The following is a 22,707-nucleotide window of genomic DNA, read 5'->3' as shown; positions in this document are numbered from 1 at the left end:
TAGTAAATGCCATCAGCTCCATAAATGTTTACAAAAAATAAGATAGGCTGGATGTCCTCTCTCACTGTTTCTCTTCTTCAACTGTAAATCAATTGATCTAAGATCAAACTACAGAGCACAAGGAACTGTTGGAGCAGATATGGGCGAGATGCTACGATTAGTAATGATTAGATGTTTCAGCCACCACCTCCCAACCAATGGAAACACATTTCCTAATCTCTGCCTCCAATGATGAGGAGCCACAGGTTGCTATTGATCATCTGGAGAAAATGTCAGCCACCTAGCCTGATGTTTATTGAGAGACAGGGAGAGGGAGAGGAGGAAAGAGATTAGCCAGCGGCGTTAAGCTGAGATTTTCCTCTCATAACACTTCTTCTGCATGTGACAAACCAGCCCCAGCTCACTGTCACTAACAAGGACAAAGGTATAGTGGCTTGCCATGGGAAATCATAAACGTGTTTGTGGAGTCTCTTCACTAGTGCACACTCCCTTCAGTGCTGCAGTATGGAGAAAGTGCTGTTTTCTCATAACTCAGGCTTTAGTTGCTTCCAGTCTGCCTAGAAGAACAGCTTGTTGAGCTTGCTGAATACTTAAGTTCTCCAAAAAACAGACTGTAGGGCATCTGCTGTGGACACAGCCCTCCATTTCAACTAAATACCATACATTTTCTGCAATAAATCCACATCCCTATACTGTCATGATAAATATCGGGATTCTGTTTCTACAAATCCCATCATCAGAGTAAAAAAAAACAATACAGGAAAGGATCGATTTTGTTTTGGCAATTATGGAGGATTTCATTTGGGCTGCAAGGCTCCTGCTGCCTCCTCACCACATTTCACATTAAAACCCTCAGCAATCTGTTATTACTTTAATCTACCCTCTTTTCCTCTGATCACAACTGTGGTCTTTGAAACTACATAATGAGAACTGAGTCATTTTCTTAAAAAACCCTCAGCAAGATAAAAAAAAAGGAGACCGTGACAGGGAGTTGAGAAGGTGTGTGTTACCCTCTCACTTCTCAAATTTAGATTACTAGACTATATTTTTGTTTCTTCGCCGCCCCTACAGGTTGATTTTCCCAATAAAATATCTTTAAACAGTGTCATTTTACTGTCCAGCCACCATAATCCACATTAGAGAGAGATGAGTTGATAAAAACTGAGTCATCGGAGTCGCCTTCAGTTATTACCCTGCGCTGAGAGCAAAAAGCTTAATGCAAGTGATGCAGCGACTAGTGCTTTTTTTTTCTGCCCTGTGTTTTGCCTCTCAGGCTACATACACTCTGTGCTGCCATTATTACAGAAAGCACAATAACTAATTTCATTATAATTTGTTGTTTGTTTTATATACACTCTGTGGTTTTTCACAAGAAGCATGTTTGTATCCTCATTCTTTTTTGCTCCTCACTTTATAGCAACGCACAAACCCAATCTGTGCTTTGATAATCTTGATATTTGATAATCTTGAACTTCATCCATCATTTTTTTCACTAAACCTAAACTGTTGTCTCCCTTAATCTCTTTCAGACAATGCTCAAGGACGACTCCTTGCTACTCATACCAAATGTATTGAAGGTGTTCTTGGAGAATGGACAGATTAAGTCCTTTACATTTGATAGCCGTACCACTGTTAGGGTATGTATTCACAACAGCTGTGCATATGTGAGAGGCAACTGAATTTATAGCCTGATGTCCACAAGAGCTGAGGGATGTCAAAATATTTATTTCAGGATTTCACATTCTCAAAAGATTGCAATGGGTCGTAAAAAGTATTATAATGTATCATAATGTTCAACAATACAATCCATTTGCACTTTGTCACATACGTATCTAATAAGTAATCATTTTCAGGAGAGATTAGAAAAACAGCTCTCATTTTGTGAAACGACATCCTATCAGCTTCTGGAATTTAAAATTTCATTAACGTGATTAAGGACATAAAGCAACAAATGAATTCAGTCAGACAGAGGTCATTTTCTGTCTCTATGTCAGTCTCTAAGATGAGTCTGACATCTCTGAGCAGACTCATTAAACAGACTCTATTAGATTTCACAAATATCTCCTCTGCTCGTGGAGGGACAGAAAGGGAGAAAAGCAGAAGCACAGAATAACTTTAAAGGAGAGATAGAGGAAGCTCTCCCCTGTCAGCCTAATTAAATGGAATTTCGGCATAATAAGAGGTCACAGATCAATAAAACAATAATACAGATTAAATCAATGGCACAATAGCAAGGTTGTGTGCCCATTAGACTGTATGCCAGCTAAAGAGCTAAAGAAGTGCTCCTGCAGTATTCAAGGCTACAATCTATAGCATTATGTGGGTCCTTCAATTGATTGTGTGACTTCCCCAGGCGTCATTTAATGCAAACTATACAAGTCAATACTGTTTAAACTGCTTGTCCTTGCTTTTTAGAGACAGCCGTTGCTTAGGTTACATTGGTAAGTCTAAGTAATTGTTTATAGAGAGCAAACCATTAGGGCACATATTTTAAGTCTCTAAATGAGCCTTCAGACTGACACCGAAAGCCAAACTACAGGAACATCACTACTGTAGAATCCCCTTTAATGTCCAAGTCTCTAATATATTAAGAGGGGAAATAAATTATCCTCAGGCATAGCCCACAGTCAGATTTAATAAACCATAAATTTTCCCTCAGAATGTATCTGTGCATTTTAGAAAGATAGGAGAAGGATATGAAAAAAAGCTCTACATCATTCATAGATAGTGATCTGCACCACACCAAAAGTTTACCCTGCTCTCCGCGACACAGACGTTATTTTCTTAAATGTGCTGAATAAAAATATCTGTGGAAGCTGTCTGTTGCTCTAAACGACAAACACGATATCAAAGTAGAGCCAAAACAGAAGATGGATATCAAATTGACAAACTACTGTGTACAAGCATGGAGTGCATGAATTCAGGGTAAAAAAAATAGCCTCCATACATCAAATACATGTATTTCCTTAAGTAGAGTGTATTCTTACTGTGGAAATGTGTTTCCGTCTCTAATCTCTTTCCATCTCTATTCCTCCAGGATGTGATCTCCTCCCTGCAGGACCGCCTCTCACTCCGCTACATTGAGCACTTTGCCTTGGTGCTGGAGGCAGGTGGTCTGGACCAGAATCAGAGGCTGCATCTGCTGCAGGAGAACCAGCCTCTGACACATGTGAGAAACAGAAACATGAATAAAAAATGCTTTTACTGATGAATATTTTTATGGAATTAGGAGAGCAGAGCTGAGTCTAGACAGCATCACAGATGCATCCAATATGTAGTCAACCCTGTTCACCTATGAAACATGTCTTTATAATATTTGTGACTTATACCAAATATGATGTTGGTTATCTAGCTGATACTGTCATATTCCCTCAGGTGGTGCATAGAACCTATTTCCAAGGGATGAAGTGTCTGTTCCGCATCTGCTTCTTCCCCAAGGACCCTGCAGACCTGCTAAGAAGGGACCCAGCTGCTTTTGAGTACCTCTATATACAGGTAAAGCACTGGATTAAAGGGGGATTTAGAAGGATGTCATTCAATCTCATGACACTGTTGGAGAGCCGTCTCCTCAAAGAGCAAGGTGTGCCAAGAGGGAGCCAATGATTAGAAGCTGTCATAGGCAGCTTGTTTTATTTCACAGTTTATATTAGATTATGTTTGCCTTCTTGACTAATTTTAGGGGTGAGTTAGTAAAGTGACAAATGCCAGAGTCAGACTTTAGACACAGAGGCCATATTATAGCATCTTGTTGCATTCACATCAACACTCTTATGAATTTGGAAGCAGTCCCTGACAATTAAGCTAATGATATGACTTGCAGAAGGATTCCAGTCTTTAACACGTGTACAAAACAACAACATTTCATTATGTCCTCACAGAATCGCAATGACGTAATCAAGGAGCGCTTTGGCATGGATTGGAAATCTGACATCACGTTACGATTGGCGGCGCTCCATATCTACATCACTGTGTCCTCCGCAAGGCCTAATCAGAAGATGTCTCTCAAGCATGTAGAGTAAGTCTGCAAACTAAATTATCCATCAAATGAACTTCTGACAAATTACACACAAAAATTGATGTATTGCATTTTTACCGCATTGAAAATTTAGAGTACCAGATCAGTGAGTCCCACAGTGAAGTTTGTTCATTCAGTAATATCTAAATGATTAATAATTAATCCCAATAGTATTAAAAACTCAAATTAATAAAGGATCAGTTTCCCTGGGCCGCTATGAGACAAAGAAATCCATTGCTTTGTGAAATTACATCTCTCCCTCAATTTGCTCATTTATTCTTCAAAACCTCAACCTAGCAAGTAATTAGCCTCTGCTGTCACAACCACAGAAGCAGAACAGATCCACTGTGCTTGTAATAGACTAGGGTGGCCATGTCAAGCCGTGAGTTGTAGAAGATGCAAGCTAGGCTCACTGTGTCTTTCTGTGGGATGAAAAAACGTATTTGTCTTTGTTGAGTTATATTCCCTGGACTCTGATTAACCATTCCACTGCCATTTCCATTGTTTATACCACTGTTCTCTCTATCACAGAAAAGAGTGGGGACTAGAGCCTTTCCTTCCCCTCACTCTGCTTCCAACAGTGAAGGAGAAGAATGTGTGTAAGAGCCTGTCTCAGTTGCTGAAGACTTACCAGCATCCACCACCGTCAGGCAACAAGGTGCTGCTTGTAAACATTTCCATATATGAAACATTTTGAGAAATGTTTGTGGATGGTTTTAGTGCCTTTAGATATACTGCTGTTATTTTCAGAGTAGCTGAGTTAAGATGTACTATGACTTGAGAATGACTAAGAATCTTCTCATACATACTGCTGTTATTACACATTTATAAGCATTGAACACATATAGAGCCCTCCTCCTTCCTATTTTCTCCCTCTCTTAATTACAATGCAGATTTATATCACAACACTTTGCTTTATAAAGGCAATTTAATTTATTGTATTTTATGGTTATGTCTGCATGATCACCAGTCCTTTATCCTCGGACAAGCCCTTCATCTTTATAGATGTAACTGTTGCATAAGACTTTATTAGAAACACGTGTGGCTCAACAGTGCCCCCATGAGGACATATGATGGGCCAGGAATCAAATTGAACTTTTTTTTACATTGGCCAAATGGTTGGTGAATGTTAATATTTTTCCCAACCACTCAGTAGATTACCATTGTTTTTTTGGCCAGTGAGTGAAGCAAATCTACCAGCCACTTGAATATTTTACTAGCATTTCACTGATGGCTGGTGTTTATTTTGGTGTCCTGCCTGTCAAAGATGAGAGTTTCTTGTTTATCATTTTGTTGACAGGTCCCTCCTCTCCAAGGGAAGCTGCAGTACATGCGAGTACTCAATGACCTCCCACCTTTTGGAGGAATACTGTTCCACACTGTTGGACTGGTAATATGTTTTGAACCGTTCTGTGCAGGAATACTACATGTGTACCTCTTTTATTTAATTCCTACCTTCATTCACTTTCCTTATGTGTCTCTAAAGCTGTACATCTAACCACACAAAAAGCTTGCTTCTTACATGTACTAATGTAGCATCTTCAAGGAATTGTCTCAAGACAGAATTTTGAACAATATAATGTTTTGTTCTATAGTGTATGTAAATAATTGTAAATCTCTTGTGTTCTTCTATAGGATGAGAAACAATCAGCTACAACACTACTGGTGGGTCCTCGACATGGTATTAGTCATGTGATTGACCTGAAAAACAACCTCACAACAGTTCTGGCCGAGTTCAGCAGGGTTGCCAAGATTCAGCTCTATCGAGAGAGCCAGGGAGTGGCTCGTGTGGAGGTGACAATACATGAGGCCAAGGTATTGAAACAAATCTCAAAAGATGCATAGTACAATGGCATGTAATAAAGCCAAGACAGATATTTGTGTTGTTCAACAATTTAATAAATCTAAATACATCAGGTCATTACAAAATGAGCAGGCAATGCTCATTGCCTGTCCCCTAAACAGTCTCCTAATTCCCCTCCCTGCCACCCCCTGCAGCCCCTGGTCTTACTCATGGAATGGCCTGATGCCAGTAACTTTGCGTGCCTCATCTCTGGCTACTACAAGCTGTTCGTAGACCCTAAAAGGACCATCTACTTCCGGACCCCTGGTCAGTCTCAGCTGACCAAGGCAGGTATGTTGGAAGTCTTCTTAGCCTATAGCAGTTAATCTTAACTATATGCTCTGATTAGGCAGTATAAACTAAATGTTAAAATAATTTACAGAAAACAACATTGTTTACTTTAAATTTCAAAACAAAAGATCCATATCGCACATTTAGAATGGTATAATTAAAGTTGTTCTTCCAACATATACCAGCATTATATTAGACATTGCATGTCAGGCAATATTTGGTAATTTTCATATGATCAGTCCACATTGACATTGGTCTGTTTGTTCATTGACTGAAACCATTACCAGGTTATCCTTGAACTACCATCCCATGGCGCCCTCTGCTGTCTCTCTTCCCTCTGCTGTCCCATCTCCATCTTGACTCATTGGAATGAGATAGTCCATATTTCTTTTGCCCAAGATATAATAACATGGAATTTTGCGATGCATCTTGCTGTACTTTTTGCTGTAATCACATACATTTGTACAAACATGAACAGATCCTCTGCCATCTGCTGTCTCAACTTGTAGTCCACATAAAAGAAGGATCATCATACCATCACATTCCACCAGAATCTAACCCTCCAACCTCAAACAACTTTCAACTTCCAACATCCATCTCCAAAATAACAAATAATCCGCATGTGACCACCAGCTGTTGACTCTGCTTTCCCATCTGGATCATCTCTACTCCCACAAGTTCTTAATACCTCAAACTCTCCACTGCTCTAACAATTCTATCCTCAGATTACAGAAGCTCCCACCATGCCCACCCACGTTCTGGGGCAACCGGCATGCCAAGTGGAGGGCGACGAGGGGACGAGAGGGAAAGCTCGCACAGAGAGTCAGGGTCTTCAAGGGCCATAGTTCCTGCAGAGTCTCAGCATCTAGGCCTGTGTCATGTCCACCTTCAAGAACAACAACAATTTCAGGAGCTCCAAATACACGCTGAGGCTGAACTTGACATAAATGAGAACTTTATTTCTCAAGAGCCCCCTGGGCGACCCCGCACCAAGTCAGATCCCACACAGCAGAGTACAGAGGAAATTGCTGGGGTTTCAGAGGGCACACCAGTGGAGAATGCAGGATTTAGAATCCGAGCACTAACACTTGGTTTATCCCAGAAAACCTCACGATACTTCTGTGACTCTTGCAAAGCTAGGCACAGGGCAGAGGGTCTATCAACAGCAGTGAACAGTAGTGGTAGCTCGGGGAAATACTGCTCCAGTGCTTGTGCCTCCCGAGATGGAGGCGCTGTTGATCTCATGGCCTTACCGCCCCCCGGAAATGAAGAGGAGGATGAGGAGGAGGCAGATGATGCAGGAGCAAAGCTGCAACCACCACCACCTGCTATTGCTGCCCCGCCACCCGGCTTCAGGGACAACAGTTCAGATGAGGATGACCCAAAGAGAGGAAGGAAGGCTCGAAACAGTGCCAGCCAAGGAGTCACCTCTGGGAAGCTGTCCCAAACCAAGGAAGATGTGCCTGTGACACTGATTGATAACGTAGCCACGAGAACAGTCAGAGATCATGCCCAGGAGCTTGATGATGCTCTGGTGTCCACCTTACAGGCACTGGAGGCTTTGGCAGCTTCTGAGGACTACCCCCATCACCCCCAACAGCCAACACAGACTGCAGGTCAACAGCCTCAGTCATGCCACGGCCCACATCTCACTCACAGAATTAACAGCAGTAATCTAATAATCTAACAAAAATTTCACGTTTTTATCAATTAACATTACACAGCACAATTGCAATGCAACATCATTGTATTATTACTAAAGAGACTCCTCTTGTGAAAGGGCAAACAAATCTTATAATCTCTTAAAGTAGCACAGACACTGCACAGACATATAATTAAGGTAGAGTTACCTCATACCTACAGGATGCGAAACAAATTGACCTAATAACCTAAACTAGACTAAAGAACAAGCCTCCATTATTAAAAAAATAAACATTTTGTGACAAATTTTAAGAACATAGTCAGAATAGTAAATATGCTCATCTTTGCACATTTCTCAGGCACACACATATCTGCATCTGCATGCAAAACCTGCAGTTATTTTATGGAAGCCTATTAGTGCATAGTGCCTAGATAAATCTAACCCTTAAGGACTTTGGAAATTGAAATTGTTCCAAAAGTACTGTTTTCTGTTTGTGATTAAGATTAACCCTATCTACTGCAAATGTCTGGTTCAATAACTAAAGTAAAACTCTAATATGACAATTTCATATTTATGTGCATGTATTGATTATATCTTGATCATCCTAATAGTGTGCTGTTTTGCCTTCCTCCTTAGGGCTGATTGTCTTAGCTGCCATTACACCTGAGTCATCATTGGACTCAGGCCATGAGACCAACTCCTCTGAATTGACAGATGTTTCTGAAATGGTGTCGGCTATGAAACAAAACCAGAACCAGGCCTACCTGCTGGCTCACCATATCAACAAGGAACGTATCCTCTGCCGCCGTGACTTTCCCCTGGCTATCCCTGGTTGCACTGCAAAAACCATAGGGACTGGGGCCTTCTCTGTGGGTCAGATTCGTGCTGGCTGTCCACCCAAGCAAGTAATCCTCAGCAAGACTGTTCCCTTTAAAGTTAGCCCTAGTCAAGACTCTGCAATACTCAGTGTTGTAACAGAGCAGGGAGGCAATCAAGACATCACTCAGACTGAGCAGAAAGCAGAAATGAAAGCAAACTCTGTGTCCACCAAAGCAAACACTCCTGATCCCCCTTCTAAGTCACCTGAGGAACTTAAAGTGTCTGATGATTCACTGACAGCTCAAGTGAGTAGAGATCAGAAATTATCAAATTATTCTGGGGAGACACTGAGTCAAAATGTTTCTGAGGACATAAAGGGGAAGACAACAGCACCTCATAACACAGACCCTAGCATCAAAGCCTTACCTATCCTCTTGCCTGTGGACAGAACTGCCTCTGCCAAGATTTCCCCTACTATTATGTGCCAAGATGCCGAGACTGCCTCTAGTGAGACCATGAAGCCTTCAAGCTCAACAGAACTGCTGCCAGTTGACGACCTTTTCTGCACATGCCCAGTGCAACAGGAGCCAGGGCCTCAGTTAAGAATAAAAGATCCACAGGTTCAGAAGGTAGTGGTGTTTCAGTCCTCCTCCCCCACAGATGATGAGCGCCTTCGTGCCAAAGGCCTTCAGCTGGCTAACAGTAAAGAAAATGCAGTGAGAGTAGGAGCAGATCCTAGTTTGTCAAAACCCAGCCCTCAAATACAAAAAAAGTATTCCCCTCGTTTGCCAGTAAAATCAGAGAGAAAAGAGGAGGCTGAAAGCAAGACTGAGGGTGCCCAGGGAAAATCCCATCCTGATTCACAAAAATGCCCCATAAAATCATTACCTATTTTAGATGACCCAACAACACCTAGCCCCGCTATAGATAAGGTCTCTACTCTCCCAGCCAGAGATTCAAAGAAACAAGGCAGTGGTAAGGGGAAGTCCCAGCGCAGTGCCCCTTTCTTGAGCTTTAGAAACCTTCTTTCAGCTACATTTCCAGCAAGAATGCGAAGAGAAACAGATGAGCGAAGGGCTCAGTTGCAGAAAGTCCGACAGTATGAACTAGAGTTTTTAGAGGAGCTGCTGAAACCCAAGTCATCCCAGGGGGAGTTTATGCCCCAGGGATCCTCACCTGTGCCCTCAGGCACTCCTTGTGCCTGCCAGCTCCGCACCAGCCCTGTCCTAAAGGCACCAGGTATCTCCAGGGAGCAGCGACGCAGCTGTGACTGTAAGAGAATGGGTAGGGGCATGCGACTACCTGACACACCAGTTGGCTCCACAACAGAGGCACAGCACAGAGGCAGAGAGAGAACTATCTCGAAGACCCCTCCAGCAGTCTCCAAAGCCCCTCACACCCAAGGTGCTACAAGGAGACCTCAGACCTTAGAGATCAAGACAACACGAATACGTTCTACCAGCCTTGAGTCAAGAGAGCCAAGGGGTGAGCATGGCTCCTGCTTGCCGACCTGTACTTCACAAACAGATTGCATGGGAGCACCACAATATAAGAAGCTCCAGAGGCGATACAGCATTGGAGAACTGGATAACAGCACTAGCTTACCTGTTTATGCTGAGGTGAAGCCCAAAGCCAAGAGTCTTGAGAAGGAGATGGAGAGAGTAAGGGCGACAGGACTGAGGCTCCCCACCCCCATCGAGCCAGTGCACACACAGTCTCACCAGGCAGAGGGGAAGGGAAAAAAGGGTGTGTTTTTTATTCAGGGAGAGGAGCTACTGCGTGAAAGTAAAGAAGGGACTGGGGAAGTGCTGCTGACCTTGCCTAGTGAAGACAGTGATGAAAAGGATAAATGCTGCTCATTCTGTTTCTGCTACAGGAAGTGTGAGGCAGCTGATGAAAGTAGTGAGAAGGATGAGCTCTCATACTCCATACCTCTTCAGGTCCTTCCAGGCATGGAGCTGGATCCACATACTTTTCCTGTGGTAAGCAAAACACTCCAGGTTCTTAATGCAGAGGACTGCAGCGGAGAGGAAGAGGAGGAGGAGGAGGAGGAGGAGCCACAGACACAAGAGATTGACCTAAGAGCCTGTGGTACATTGGAAGGGAGCCTGGCACGGGTACAGGCTCTTCAGGGGAAAACTTTCAGCTTACCTGATGGTTTCCTAAATGCCCAGTTGGATGCTAATGAGTTGCTAGCAATCCTGCGTCAGTGTGCTAACAGCCCACAAGCTGAGGGTGAGGCTCGTCTTCAGCCCTCACGGATTGCAGAATACAAACAAGAGCTGGCAGTGCGCTTCAAAGAATTCAGAGCATCATGTCGGCGAGTGGCAAGTGTTGAAAAAAGCCCAACACGAATGCTTGCTGTTGTCACAGCTAGCTTTCAAGTGTTGTGTGAACTAACTCAAACCTTCATCAAATTGGTCAGAGGAGTTCGTTCAGAAACCCAAAGGCTGCAGCTGTTGAGAAAAGTTGAGGAAGTAGCTATCAACTATACCTTGCTTCTGCGTGCAGCAGAAGAATCAATGGGACACTCAAGCAGCCTGCCGACAAAGACAATGAGTCCTCAAGTTTCCTCTAACACCAATAACATGAGCTCACTCACTCGACCCATCAAAACTCTTCCTGCCCAGTCAAAATAAATCTGGCAGGGATGTAATCAAAACAACCCTGAATGTGGGTGGCTACTCTATCCAAATTCATTATTTATTTATTGTTTACATTTTTTACAGAATGTGCAATGAATCATCCACAGTAAAAATTGCAATGCAGCTGTTCCATCCCATGTTTACAGGCCCTGAGGTAGCCTCCTGGATATTGTTTTGAAATATAAAGATACACCAAACTAATGCACAATGGAATAAGAACCCTACAATAGACTGGGTGACACAGGGCTAATCACCTCACATCAATATTCACAATATAATAAGTCATTATGGTATAATATTTTATATGTAATGTAGATTTGAGTTGTGTCTACTTAGCAAATAATATAAAGTTTTGTGGAGAAAAAAGGTGATATATATTTGAAATGTATTGAGTCAAGAGAACTATAAAAATTATAATAAACCATCAGAAATAAATGTATGCTCTGGACAAAGATATTTCAGAAATTTTGTCAAGTAGCTACTTCTGTGAATTGCATAGTCCAAAGCGTTGGTTGGTTAGATGGTTGTGTGCTTGTTTGTTGAATTTTCTAACTGTTGTAATTCAAAATGGAGATCTCTGTTGGCTATGTCTGGCGTACTGATGCAAGAGTCAAAATGTAAATGGCAGTGTTGGAAAAACGAAAACCGCCAAAAGACAATTATGACATATTTAACTATATTGATGGACAGAAGCCCATTCTCACAATAAAACTGCAAAGGTATGAAACACACCTGCTCATGGCAGACAATGTAGCAGAGACACAAGTCACAGTCTTATCCTCTGTACAGTCATCAGCTGTAGAGAAGGAGTACCCACACTGTACCTAACACACAGTATTTTACACCATCACTGATCCATATCTCACTTGCATCTCACTTGTTGTGACATAGTTTTAAATATACCCATCCACTTGCAAGAGAGTAAGTTTATCACTAGGATTTTACACAACTTCTGAAATTAGCTCTGAGGTTGAGATGTATCTTTTAATGTTTGATTCAGTGTTTTTTATTCACTCTGCTGCTGAAAACCCACTTGAGTCCACACCACCAGTTTTACATAAATCATCTCCTCAAAGCTAAAACGTACCCGTTTCAAAGGATCCTTTGTTTTTATTCAGGTTTTCAGATACAGTATAAACAAATTTGCTTTCTATGTGCTGTTCTACATTGTGCAATCTAGCAAATATATAAGAAACACACAAAGTAGTTTTCTATGTATTTTAATAAAAGTAACACATCTGTTTCCTGTCTGAAATCTTCTTTGTGTCTCATCCTCTTGTTACTGGAAATTAATCACAGAGGCTTTATACTTGTGCTGGCCTAATATGTATACTGGGCATACTGTTAAAAGAAAGTGCTGTCAAACCAAATTAATAGAGACAACAAAGCTGCCACAATACTAAAGACAAGAAACGCAATATTGCTGTTTTTTACCCAAAAAAAAGGAAAAATAGCTGTCCTTTGGCATACAACACAGTACTCCAGTAAACCTTACTCAAACGTTCATAAAATCCTGTATATGATGACTTGTGATTATCTGTACTTACTTATTTGTTTTGTGCTCTTTAATGATGACAGTAACCATACTGTACATCCTTGAATGAAGGTATTCGGCTGTTAGGTGGCAGGAAACTAACTGTAGTATACTGAACACCATACAACAACATGGACATAACAAATAAACTTACCAATGCAAAATATTTAACATAAATCAGAAGTCAATTCTGGTATTCATTTAATGGCACCTTAATGTATTACTCTGGTTAGTTTTTAATCATTTCAGCTTTGATTATTCATTATTAATTAGGGCTGCGCAATATCGATATTATATCAATATCATGATGTGAGACTAGATATTGTCTGTCTGATTTTGAATATTGTAATATCGTGATATGGCATAAGTGTTGTCTTTTCCTGGTTTTAAAGGCTGCATTACAGTAAAGTGATGTAATTTTCTGAACTTATCAGACTGTTCTAGCTGTTCTATTATTTGCCTCTACCCACTTACTCATTTTATCCACATTACTGATGATCATTTATTAAAAAATCTCATTGTGTAAATATTTTATGAAAGCACCAATAGTCATCCCTACAATTGTTATAATATCGATATTGAAGTATTTGGTGAAAAATATTGTGATATTTGATTTTGTCCATGTCGCCCAACCCTATTATAAATATTTCTGTGTGTGTACATCATGTGTACATCAAAAACTATGTGATTATTCATCAATTTTGCAGTATAGCCATCATTAACACCTTTCATTTTACACATTTTACACAAACACATTCATGGTGTCTACAAGCACTCTCTTTTAACAGTTTTTCCTTCGCTGTTGATGTGGCATTTTCCATAACCATATACAGTGTTTTCCCTGTCACTGTACTGCATGTTTTCCCTATTAGACTTATTAGACTTTCAGGGGCAGATACTTTGGTCACTGATGATGATGATACTGTTTGTACAGATAGTTTTCCAGTTCTATCATGGAAAAAACAGGCAAAAATTAAAGGCCGTGGTGGCATATATGTAAATGTTTTCCACATGATATTCGGTATTGAAATGTATTATTCTACACTGTAAATGTAAATAATAAGCTCAAATATTTGAGAGAATAAGTAACACTTTTAAAACATTACTTGTAACCTGAAGATTTATCTAAACTCTTCACTATTTTGTAAAAAGGAAAAGATAAAACATGTCTGTAATGTAATTATTTATAGTAGTAATGTAACATAGAGACTAATAGCAAAACATATATTTTAAAGAGTATATTATAAGTATAAAGCATGGGACATGTTTATTTTTATAAACAAAACTATCAGACAATATTCTCTCATCAGCACTTGAAATTTAATTGCATTACTGATAAACATTTATATGGTTGTCATTGTCCAGTTGCTTTGCTAAACTGTGGATTTGTCTGTGTTTCATTCACACAATGAGCCATGGCTTAATCCATTGTTTTCTTTATGTGCACCTATTCATTCCTGTCTTAATTTACTGTCAATGATCTTGTCGTCACTGTGGTTTTCTGTCTGTGTACAAAGTTAACCCATGTTTTAAGAGCAATAAAGTATATTATATAAACTCTTTCGGAGAATTTGGAAATGACATTGCATGCTGTAAACTTGCAGAAGTCATGGTGTGTCCGTTAAAATGACTTCAAACAAATGACGCCACGTGAAAGATAATTATTTGGAAGCGTTTCTCTGCTGCTTCCAGCAGGTTCTTACTGTTGTGGATGCCTCATTCATTTGCCTCTGGCAAAAACTAATGTTGACTCAACAATGTACATATCAAACACTTGAAACAACAACCATTCATGGTAAATGGTTTTGTGGTGCTGCTATTTAACATAAACGTACTTACTAGGTTTTTTGTGTATGTTATTTGTCTTATTGCTAAGATTTTAAAAAGCCAATAGAGTATAAACTTAGCCAATCTCCAGCCAGGGGAGCCTCTTTGCCAAAAATACTGCAAGATGGTTATGTTAAATTACAAAAAATGGCAGCAAGAGAGATAATCCAGTAAAATTATAAGAAGTTGTGGATGTAAGAAATCATTATCACTCACCATTTTACACATAAGTCAACCCTAAATATACAGCACTACGTTGCTGTAATAGTTAATAGACTTCATTCATAGAAGACATTTTGACATGTCACAGTGGGAAAAGCACAGGTAACAAAATTAATGGCTGAGTTCTATTTAGTTGCTTCAGTTTACGCTAGTCACACTGTCATACTGCCACAGCTTACTGGGTTAGGGCTAGAGCAAACACTTGGATATGACAAGACAAAATATCTGCTGTGAGAAAAGGCCTATACTGTTGAACTACCAGTGCTGTCCCTTCCCCCATTTTTTTTTCATTCTTACCTCTTTTAGGGACTGTATTTTGCTGGAACACATTTGTTTGTTGTCTTATATGAACATGTTGTCTCTGAGGCCCTACAAAGCCATTGGGACCAAAATGACAACGTTAAATGTTGTTATTATGAAAATAAAATAAACAGTTCTTGTTACCTTTCCAATTTGTTCACTAGATTACTTGATTGATTACTAAAGTGTGTATGAGATATTATATTTTTAATTGCATATACCGGACAACAAACATATATAATTTTAGCTCATTTCTTCAGTGTTTTTCTACTACATATCCAGTTCAAAATTCTAGCTCACATTTTCAGAGGTCCTGCAAACATTTGGGGTTTAGAAAGGCTGGGTTTACAATATCCATTAATTTTAAGAATATTTTTTTAAACAATTATTTATAGGAGCATTAACTCACTTTTTCTTCTTCTTCTTTGACTATTGTTAGCGGTTGGCAAGCAGTTTATATGAGCATGAACTCGCATTTTAGTGCACATATACGCTTTTATTTTTTTATCAGTTTGTGCAGGCTCATTGAATGATGCCTCACGCCCGGATGACGTAATCACGGCGTCGACGTAAGTGAAAGCGTGGGGGGAAGAACCGCATGCGCGATGTGTGGGACATAATGGTGGATAGGTAGGCAACACACTTTAGCTCGCTAAGAGTAGCCCGTCAACTGTTGATTAATTTGCAGTTGTTGTCTTGGGACTTTTCGACCTCTCTGACTCGACAGCTGCCCGCTCGGACTGAACGACGCCCTGGACAGCAACAAAATGCCTAATATCAAAATATTCAGCGGTAGCTCACATCCGGACCTGTCGCAGAAAATAGCAGACCGCCTGGGTCTGGAGCTGGGCAAGGTTGTTACGAAGAAATTTAGCAACCAGGAAACATGGTGAGTTGATGACCATTGCTAGCTGTATTGATTAGAGCTTTTTGTCAGAGGTGAAACAACTGCGCAAATCGTGTAGCCTAGCCACACGGATTTAATTAGAAACGTTGTGTCACGCTGAAATTGCCGCGAAGTGTTAATAGGAACTTGTAGTCCACGCATGGCTTTTGCTAACAACCTGCCTTGTAATGCTTAGCAACCAAGTCACCTGATGTTAAACTGCCCAAAACACTGCTAAACATTAAAGTGTCCGATTATGTGTCCTATTAAACGTGCTTTTTTTTCTAACATTTTCTAACTCTGCGTGCCAGTTTTCTCCATTTTTACCCTGTTTCAAGACTCAGCACATGCAGACACAAGCCATTGTTTACTCTGGCTCATCTGTCTCTTGCCTGTCATTGTGTGTTAGCTCTATGGTGCTAATGTGCTGTTTGTCTTGTCACCTCTCTTCTCTTACAGCGTGGAGATTGGGGAGAGTGTACGTGGGGAAGATGTGTACATCGTGCAGAGTGGCTGTGGGGAGATCAATGACAATTTGATGGAGTTACTGATAATGATAAATGCTTGCAAGATCGCCTCCGCCTCCAGGGTCACTGCTGTCATCCCCTGCTTTCCTTATGCACGCCAGGACAAGAAGGACAAGGTGGGGGTGAGGGATATCTGTCTAATTACCTTTTGTCATGCCATTTGCCATCCAGCATCATGACAAGACGCCTGCAGCCATGTCCATCAACGACTCCTTGACATGGCATATTTGCTTTCTTTTTTTTGTTTTTTTTGTCCTTTGCCTTGCTGTGTTTGCTTTGCTGTTTCAGTTGCAAGCCCATTTCATCTTGTGTGGATAAGTACTTGTCATAACATTTTAATCATATTGCTTGACTGAAATATTGCATTTCCTAAATGAAAACCTATTAATCAATAGAACGGGTAGATCTTTAATATCTCTGTTATATAGCAATAAGTGTTGTATCTTTCTTGAACTTAGAACCATGTGACGGTTAGGCCAAAAAATTTTTTGCTGACATGTTAAATATTAATATCAATGGTTATATCAGATAATATTGTAACTTAAATTGATGCAAATATTGTAATATTATCAATTTGATTTGTGATACATATTAAAGAAACATTTTCTGACTGGTATAATTTTTAAAAACTGCAAAGCTCTCAGTTCAATGTTATATTTAGAATGAGCCATGCCTATTCCATGTGACTGACAAGATCTATTTTCATTGCAGAGCCGAGCTCCCATCTCCGCCAAGTTGGTAGCCAACATGTTGTCTGTGTCAGGTGCAGATCATATTATAACGATGGATTTGCACGCCTCTCAGATACAGGTGAGCAACACAAAAAGCAGACCCAAATAGAATTGCAGCTTATTCACTTTCCTGGCATTAATCAGTCCTTGAATCATTGTGGTGTATAGTCTAAACCTGTTCCTGTTTTTGAAAAACTTACTTATTAGAACTAAAAACCTGATTTTCAAAGCCTAACATTTACATAGGTATCAACAAAGGCAAGGCAACTATATTTGTATTGTGCCCTTCAACAAGATTCAAAATTCAAAGTGCTTTACAAGAAAGATAAAATGCATCAAGCCAAAATGTAAAAGAAACAAAAAAAGATACATTTAAATAAAATTAAAAATAGTTAAATAGAAATAAGCAAAGACATTAAGAGAAAAACATGAGCCTTCTACAGTTTTTCAAACATTAGTATTCAGCTCCTGTGACCCCAGTCCACAAACCACTGTTATCTTTTTCCAGGGGTTCTTTGACATCCCTGTTGACAACCTGTATGCTGAGCCAGCTGTGTTAAAATGGATAAAAGAGAACATCCCTGAATGGAAGAACTGTACCATCGTCTCACCTGACGCAGGAGGAGCCAAGAGGTATGTTTGCTGTAGCTGTTCTACCCTTGAGCATAGTTTACCTTCATCATGTCTGGAATTTACTTTAGATTAAAAGTCTGTTGGCTTTTGTTATCTTTAACAAGGGTTTAATTTGACGTTAACAATAAGGTTTGTTTTGTTTAACCGTAACTCTAATGTTATACTTTCCCTTTGCAGGGTCACCTCAATAGCAGACAGGTTGAATGTGGACTTTGCTCTCATTCACAAGGAGAGGAAGAAGGCAAACGAAGTGGACCGCATGGTTCTTGTTGGAGATGTGACTGATCGGGTCGCCATTCTAGTCGATGACATGGCTGACACCTGTGGCACAATCTGCCATGCTGCTGACAAGTAAGCACAATGCTTTTGTTGTAAATTGGGAACTTGATGAAATAAAACTACTTGACCAACAACTGACTTCTAACTTGTGAAGATCTCATTACCATATTCGATTTAAAGACCTGTTCCAGGATATAATGTCATGTTTCTCTCACTTAGACTAATTTCTGCTGGTGCCACCAAGGTGTATGCCATACTAACCCACGGCATCTTCTCTGGCCCGGCTATCTCACGCATCAACAATGCTTGCTTTGAAGCCGTTGTTGTCACTAATACAATCCCTCAGGAGGAGAAGATGAAGCATTGTCCCAAAATACAGGTCAGGATACAAAATTCACATCAGTTTCACTCTCTTGGTTCAACAATTTCATTGTCTAATAATACAAAACAATATACCATTTTTTTAATATAAGTTTTTATGCAGTCTGTTAAATATTAAACACAATTTCCCAGAGGCCAAAGGGGTGTCTTCAGGTTGATTATTTTGTCTGGTCAATGGTATTTATAGGTATTTACAATGGTAAGAAGCAAATCCTCACTTTAAGAAGCTGATATTCTTGCTTAATGAGGTACTTATAAATAGTAATATCCCATCTTCTCTTTCTCCAGGTTATCGACATATCCATGATCCTTGCAGAGGCCATCCGTAGAACTCACAACGGGGAATCTGTGTCTTACCTGTTTAGCCATGTCCCCTTGTAACAAATGGTGTCCACCATCAACTCTGTGCTGTTACACCAAATAAAAGAAGAGGGAATTATCCAACCCAAACACAACCATTAGCAACAATGTAATGCTAACTAACCATGAAAAAAGTTCATGTCATGTCTGTTACTAATGCTGACCCACACTCCCCTGAGTCCCTTACCTCTTGAGCAGTGTCCCTTCATGTCTTGGGCACCAAAGCAATCGCAAGCTATCAGTTTAGGCAAGCATATTTATTGTACCTGGATAAATAAGTGTTTATCCCCCTTTCATAACCTGTTAGATACAGAGTTTCTCCTGACCATGTCACCTCACCACGAGTCATTTCTATCTATTGTCAAAGAGCTTATTAATATCCCTGGCAGGTTCCAGTGGTCAGGAGAAGCATCTGGCATATAAAGCTGTTACAGTGCTTTTTGTTACAATGAACGAGTGTAGTTTTTCATGTTGCTCTTGTATTCTCTGCTGTTTCAAAGAATATAATTAATGAAGTGAATGTGTATTGAACTAGTTTACAGTGCCACTGAAGCTCCACTCAACCAAGAGTGCCTCAACAGTCTGAAATGAAATGCTTTTTCCTCCAGTCGTATCCTTTTAACCCACCCCTTATTTTGCTGTTTATTTCTCACTGGATGAAGAACTTTCACGTGTCTTATCAGGCTGTAGAATATGTTTGACATGTTTGTTTCAACTCTTGAGGTGCCCTCATTGAGTGGGGTTTGCCCAGTGTCCAGGGTTTCCCTTCGAGGTTGTACGTTGAAGATCTTTCCATACAGAAGCTGTCTGGTTTTTTTCTGGGGGGGCGGGGGGTCTCTGCAGGCTGGAGCTTCCTTCAGAAATGTTCACCTGCTTTTTTTTCTTTTTTTTTGTATGTCTGGAGGAAGGATTTGTCATTTATGTGCATATTCCAAACCTTTGTGTTTACTTTTTCAGTAGGATGAATGCATCATTTATCTGAAGATGCGTTCTTAATAAAATGAAATATGCGTTCAATCTTAAACATGGCTCTTGTATTATTATTATCATCATTAGTAGTAGTAGTATAATTATCAATCATGTGTTATTGTATTAATGCACAATTGCCTTTCAGTTTCTATAGATACATGTTTATTAGTTGAATATTGAAATGTTATACATGACTGGAGCTGCTACCATAGATGACGCTCAATACATTTAAGTTACTTTTTTCGTCACCCCTGACCCGACGGCCTTGATTGATGAAAGAAAAAACCAATCCCCGACTTCGTGACGTAGGCCGTCTTGACCAATGGTTATTTTGAAAGAGGCGGGACGATAGAAGACACCGGCAGATTAACGATCCATACACCCGGTTACCTCGATATGGTTTCACTTCACATGATCTTCTCAGAATCTGAGTGTGTATGATTATATTAGAGTTGAAAAAGAAGGAAGCGGCGTTGTTGTCTTAAGTGGACCAATAATAATAAATTAACGAGCCGACTTGGAAAGACAAATTGAAGACTAACGGACTATTATGCAGAATTAAAATAGACACCACGCTTTACATTTCTGTTTTGGCTGCCTGGTGACAACTGTTATAGTGAGTACATTTCTATTTTGGTTTAATTATTTTTTATTGATGACACAAATTATTTCATGTCATGCAACTGTTACGAAATCAGCAGAGCTAACTGTACCCCTAAAATGAAACCCTAATTCTCCCGGAAGTTCCGGGACACTCCCGCATAATGATAGCGACTCCCTGACGCCCGCAAATTAGATACAACATCCCGGAATCTGGAGCGAGCAAGCAAGAGCGTGACTGCGTGTGTTTGATTGATCATGCAGTGCGCGCACGAGAGGGAGCGAGTGTGTGTGTGTGTGTGTGTGTGTGTGTGTTTGTGTGACTGTCCATCCATCCAGCGCCTGTGAGTGAGAGAGAGAGAGAGAGAGAGAGAGAGAGAGAAAGCATCGCTCTGCGGTCTGTGTTGTGTAGTCTGTACTTCACGTCATTTTTTCTCAGCTCAAGAATGACAGGAGGCTCCGACCATAAACATGAAGAAGGCCTTAGGGACTCGATGTTTCGCTTCCACAGCTACTTGCATGGAGGGACCTCCAGCTTGCTCTCCACCCTCCCCACCATTATCGTATTCCCTGTCTACAAGACTGTGTTCCGTCAACAAATCCACAACACCCCGGTTCACAGTGCAGTGGGACAGCTCTACAAAGAGGGACCTGCAAAGCTCTACAGGGGTGTGGCCCCGCCGTTACTGATGAGGACGCTGAATGGTACACTGCTCTTTGGCCTTCAGGACACCCTCCTCCGCCATCTCACCCTGTCGTCCCACAGTGACATCTCCACTTCTGCTCTGCCTGCTCTCGCTGGGTTTGGTGCAGGTATGGTAGAGGCTATCGTCTTTACCCCCTTTGAGCGTGTCCAGAATGTGTTGCAGAATGGCCAGAATGACCGTAATCTACCAACCCTGAAGAGCATTCTTGTCAGCCTGAAAGCACAGAGGCCAGCCGTTGGGTACTACAGAGCCTTCCTGCCCATTACAGCCCGTAACGCCCTGGGTAGCTCCCTTTACTTTGGCTTGAAAGGGCCTGTGCGTGATGCTGTGGCTGGACAGGGGCTCCCTCCCATGGTCTCCTCCTTCATGTCTGGGACGCTGACCTCCATGGCAATCAGTCTGGGTCTGTACCCACTGTCTGTGCTTGTGGCAAACATGCAGGCACAGGTGGGAGGGGACATGAAAGGCGTCATGGCTTGTTGGAGGGTGCTGTGGGAATCCCGACAGCGGAGTTTGGCTCTGCTTTACCGAGGTGGTTCCCTAGTAATTCTGAGATCATGTATCACATGGGGAATCACCACAGCTATCTATGACAGTCAGGAGAAACGTTCAGGCTAAGGACACACAGCTGACAATAGTTTGTTTTATTGTCGATTATCCAGAAAACAGTACAGCTACTTTACATGGATTATATGTCATGCAGACATTATTTTTTTTCCTAGTATGGTATTAGTTATCATTTCTACCTCTCAGCATTTCCTTCTTACCCTCTGCAAACAGGGGGCTTCACCTCCCATAGATCCATCCCTCCTTCATACCAGCATGAATTCAGGGCATGCTTGTCATCATAGGTTACGCTCATGTGTTATTAATAACATTCACAATGACTCTGATCTACAGTATGTCCCAATAAGCCATAACAGTGTGACAGTGAGTCAGTGTACATGATACCAGGACCCTGAAAATGAAATTCAGTTCAGCAACCACTGATTTTATTATTAACCTCTGTGTTTTTCTTACTGTGACATGTCAAAATGTCAGAAAGTCCTATCGCAGCCACAAGGACATGATCCATCATCTGGTTCACAATTATGTGCATTATAATGCTCAACCATGCTGAGGGGACCACTGCAAGGACTTGAACCCTGATCTCCATGGTGGTGGGTTGGGTTTTTATTATGAGCCAAAGTTATTTGTGTGCTGGAAATATAAATATGGTGCTGCTGGTAAATCTCAGGTGCCTTGCATTATTTTTACTGTCTAAAAGGGCAATTACACCAAGTTGTAGTATACTTCCCCCTGTGGCTCTGGAGGAGTTTTCTTTTTTTGAGTACTTGTGAACATTTTGTCTGTATTATCATAGTATAAAGTAGAGAAATTAGAGTAAAGGGATGAGTGATGATATCTAACAAATGTCAGCACCTGGACTTGGACGGGGGATGTTGTGATTTCATGGTCCACAGCTTAGATTTTTTGATGGGAGGGCAATACTAAAT

The 22,707-nt window shown here is 40.8% G+C and overlaps 3 protein-coding genes across 3 annotated transcripts; all 3 read left to right on the top strand.

The window, feature by feature from the left end:
* Window positions 1-1,529: 1,529 nt before the first annotated feature.
* Window positions 1,530-11,291, top strand: frmpd3 (FERM and PDZ domain containing 3). The gene is made up of 10 exons (XM_062425837.1): window positions 1,530-1,637; window positions 3,038-3,169; window positions 3,376-3,495; window positions 3,879-4,015; window positions 4,547-4,673; window positions 5,316-5,405; window positions 5,651-5,830; window positions 6,014-6,149; window positions 6,875-7,765; window positions 8,428-11,291. The coding sequence occupies exons 1-10, from the start codon at window positions 1,533-1,535 to the stop codon at window positions 11,247-11,249; spliced, it is 4,740 nt and encodes a 1,579-aa protein (XP_062281821.1). The 5' UTR covers window positions 1,530-1,532; the 3' UTR covers window positions 11,250-11,291.
* A 4,444-nt stretch (window positions 11,292-15,735) lies between these two features.
* prps1b (phosphoribosyl pyrophosphate synthetase 1B) lies at window positions 15,736-19,953 on the top strand. The gene is made up of 7 exons (XM_062425323.1): window positions 15,736-16,027; window positions 16,484-16,667; window positions 17,263-17,361; window positions 17,791-17,915; window positions 18,093-18,266; window positions 18,414-18,573; window positions 18,864-19,953. The coding sequence occupies exons 1-7, from the start codon at window positions 15,906-15,908 to the stop codon at window positions 18,954-18,956; spliced, it is 957 nt and encodes a 318-aa protein (XP_062281307.1). The 5' UTR covers window positions 15,736-15,905; the 3' UTR covers window positions 18,957-19,953.
* Window positions 19,954-20,950: 997 nt separating this feature from the next.
* Window positions 20,951-21,829, top strand: LOC133985624 (solute carrier family 25 member 53-like). Its single transcript, XM_062425281.1, has one exon. It carries the CDS (start codon window positions 20,951-20,953, stop codon window positions 21,827-21,829), a length of 879 nt encoding a protein of 292 aa, XP_062281265.1.
* The last annotated feature ends 878 nt before the right edge of the window (window positions 21,830-22,707 follow it).

This window comes from Scomber scombrus, chromosome 9 (assembly GCF_963691925.1).
Source record: "Scomber scombrus chromosome 9, fScoSco1.1, whole genome shotgun sequence".
NCBI classification, from domain to species: domain Eukaryota; kingdom Metazoa; phylum Chordata; class Actinopteri; order Scombriformes; family Scombridae; genus Scomber; species Scomber scombrus.
The sequence above is the reverse complement of the archived record's forward strand: the minus strand, read 5'-3'. Positions and strand labels throughout refer to the sequence as shown.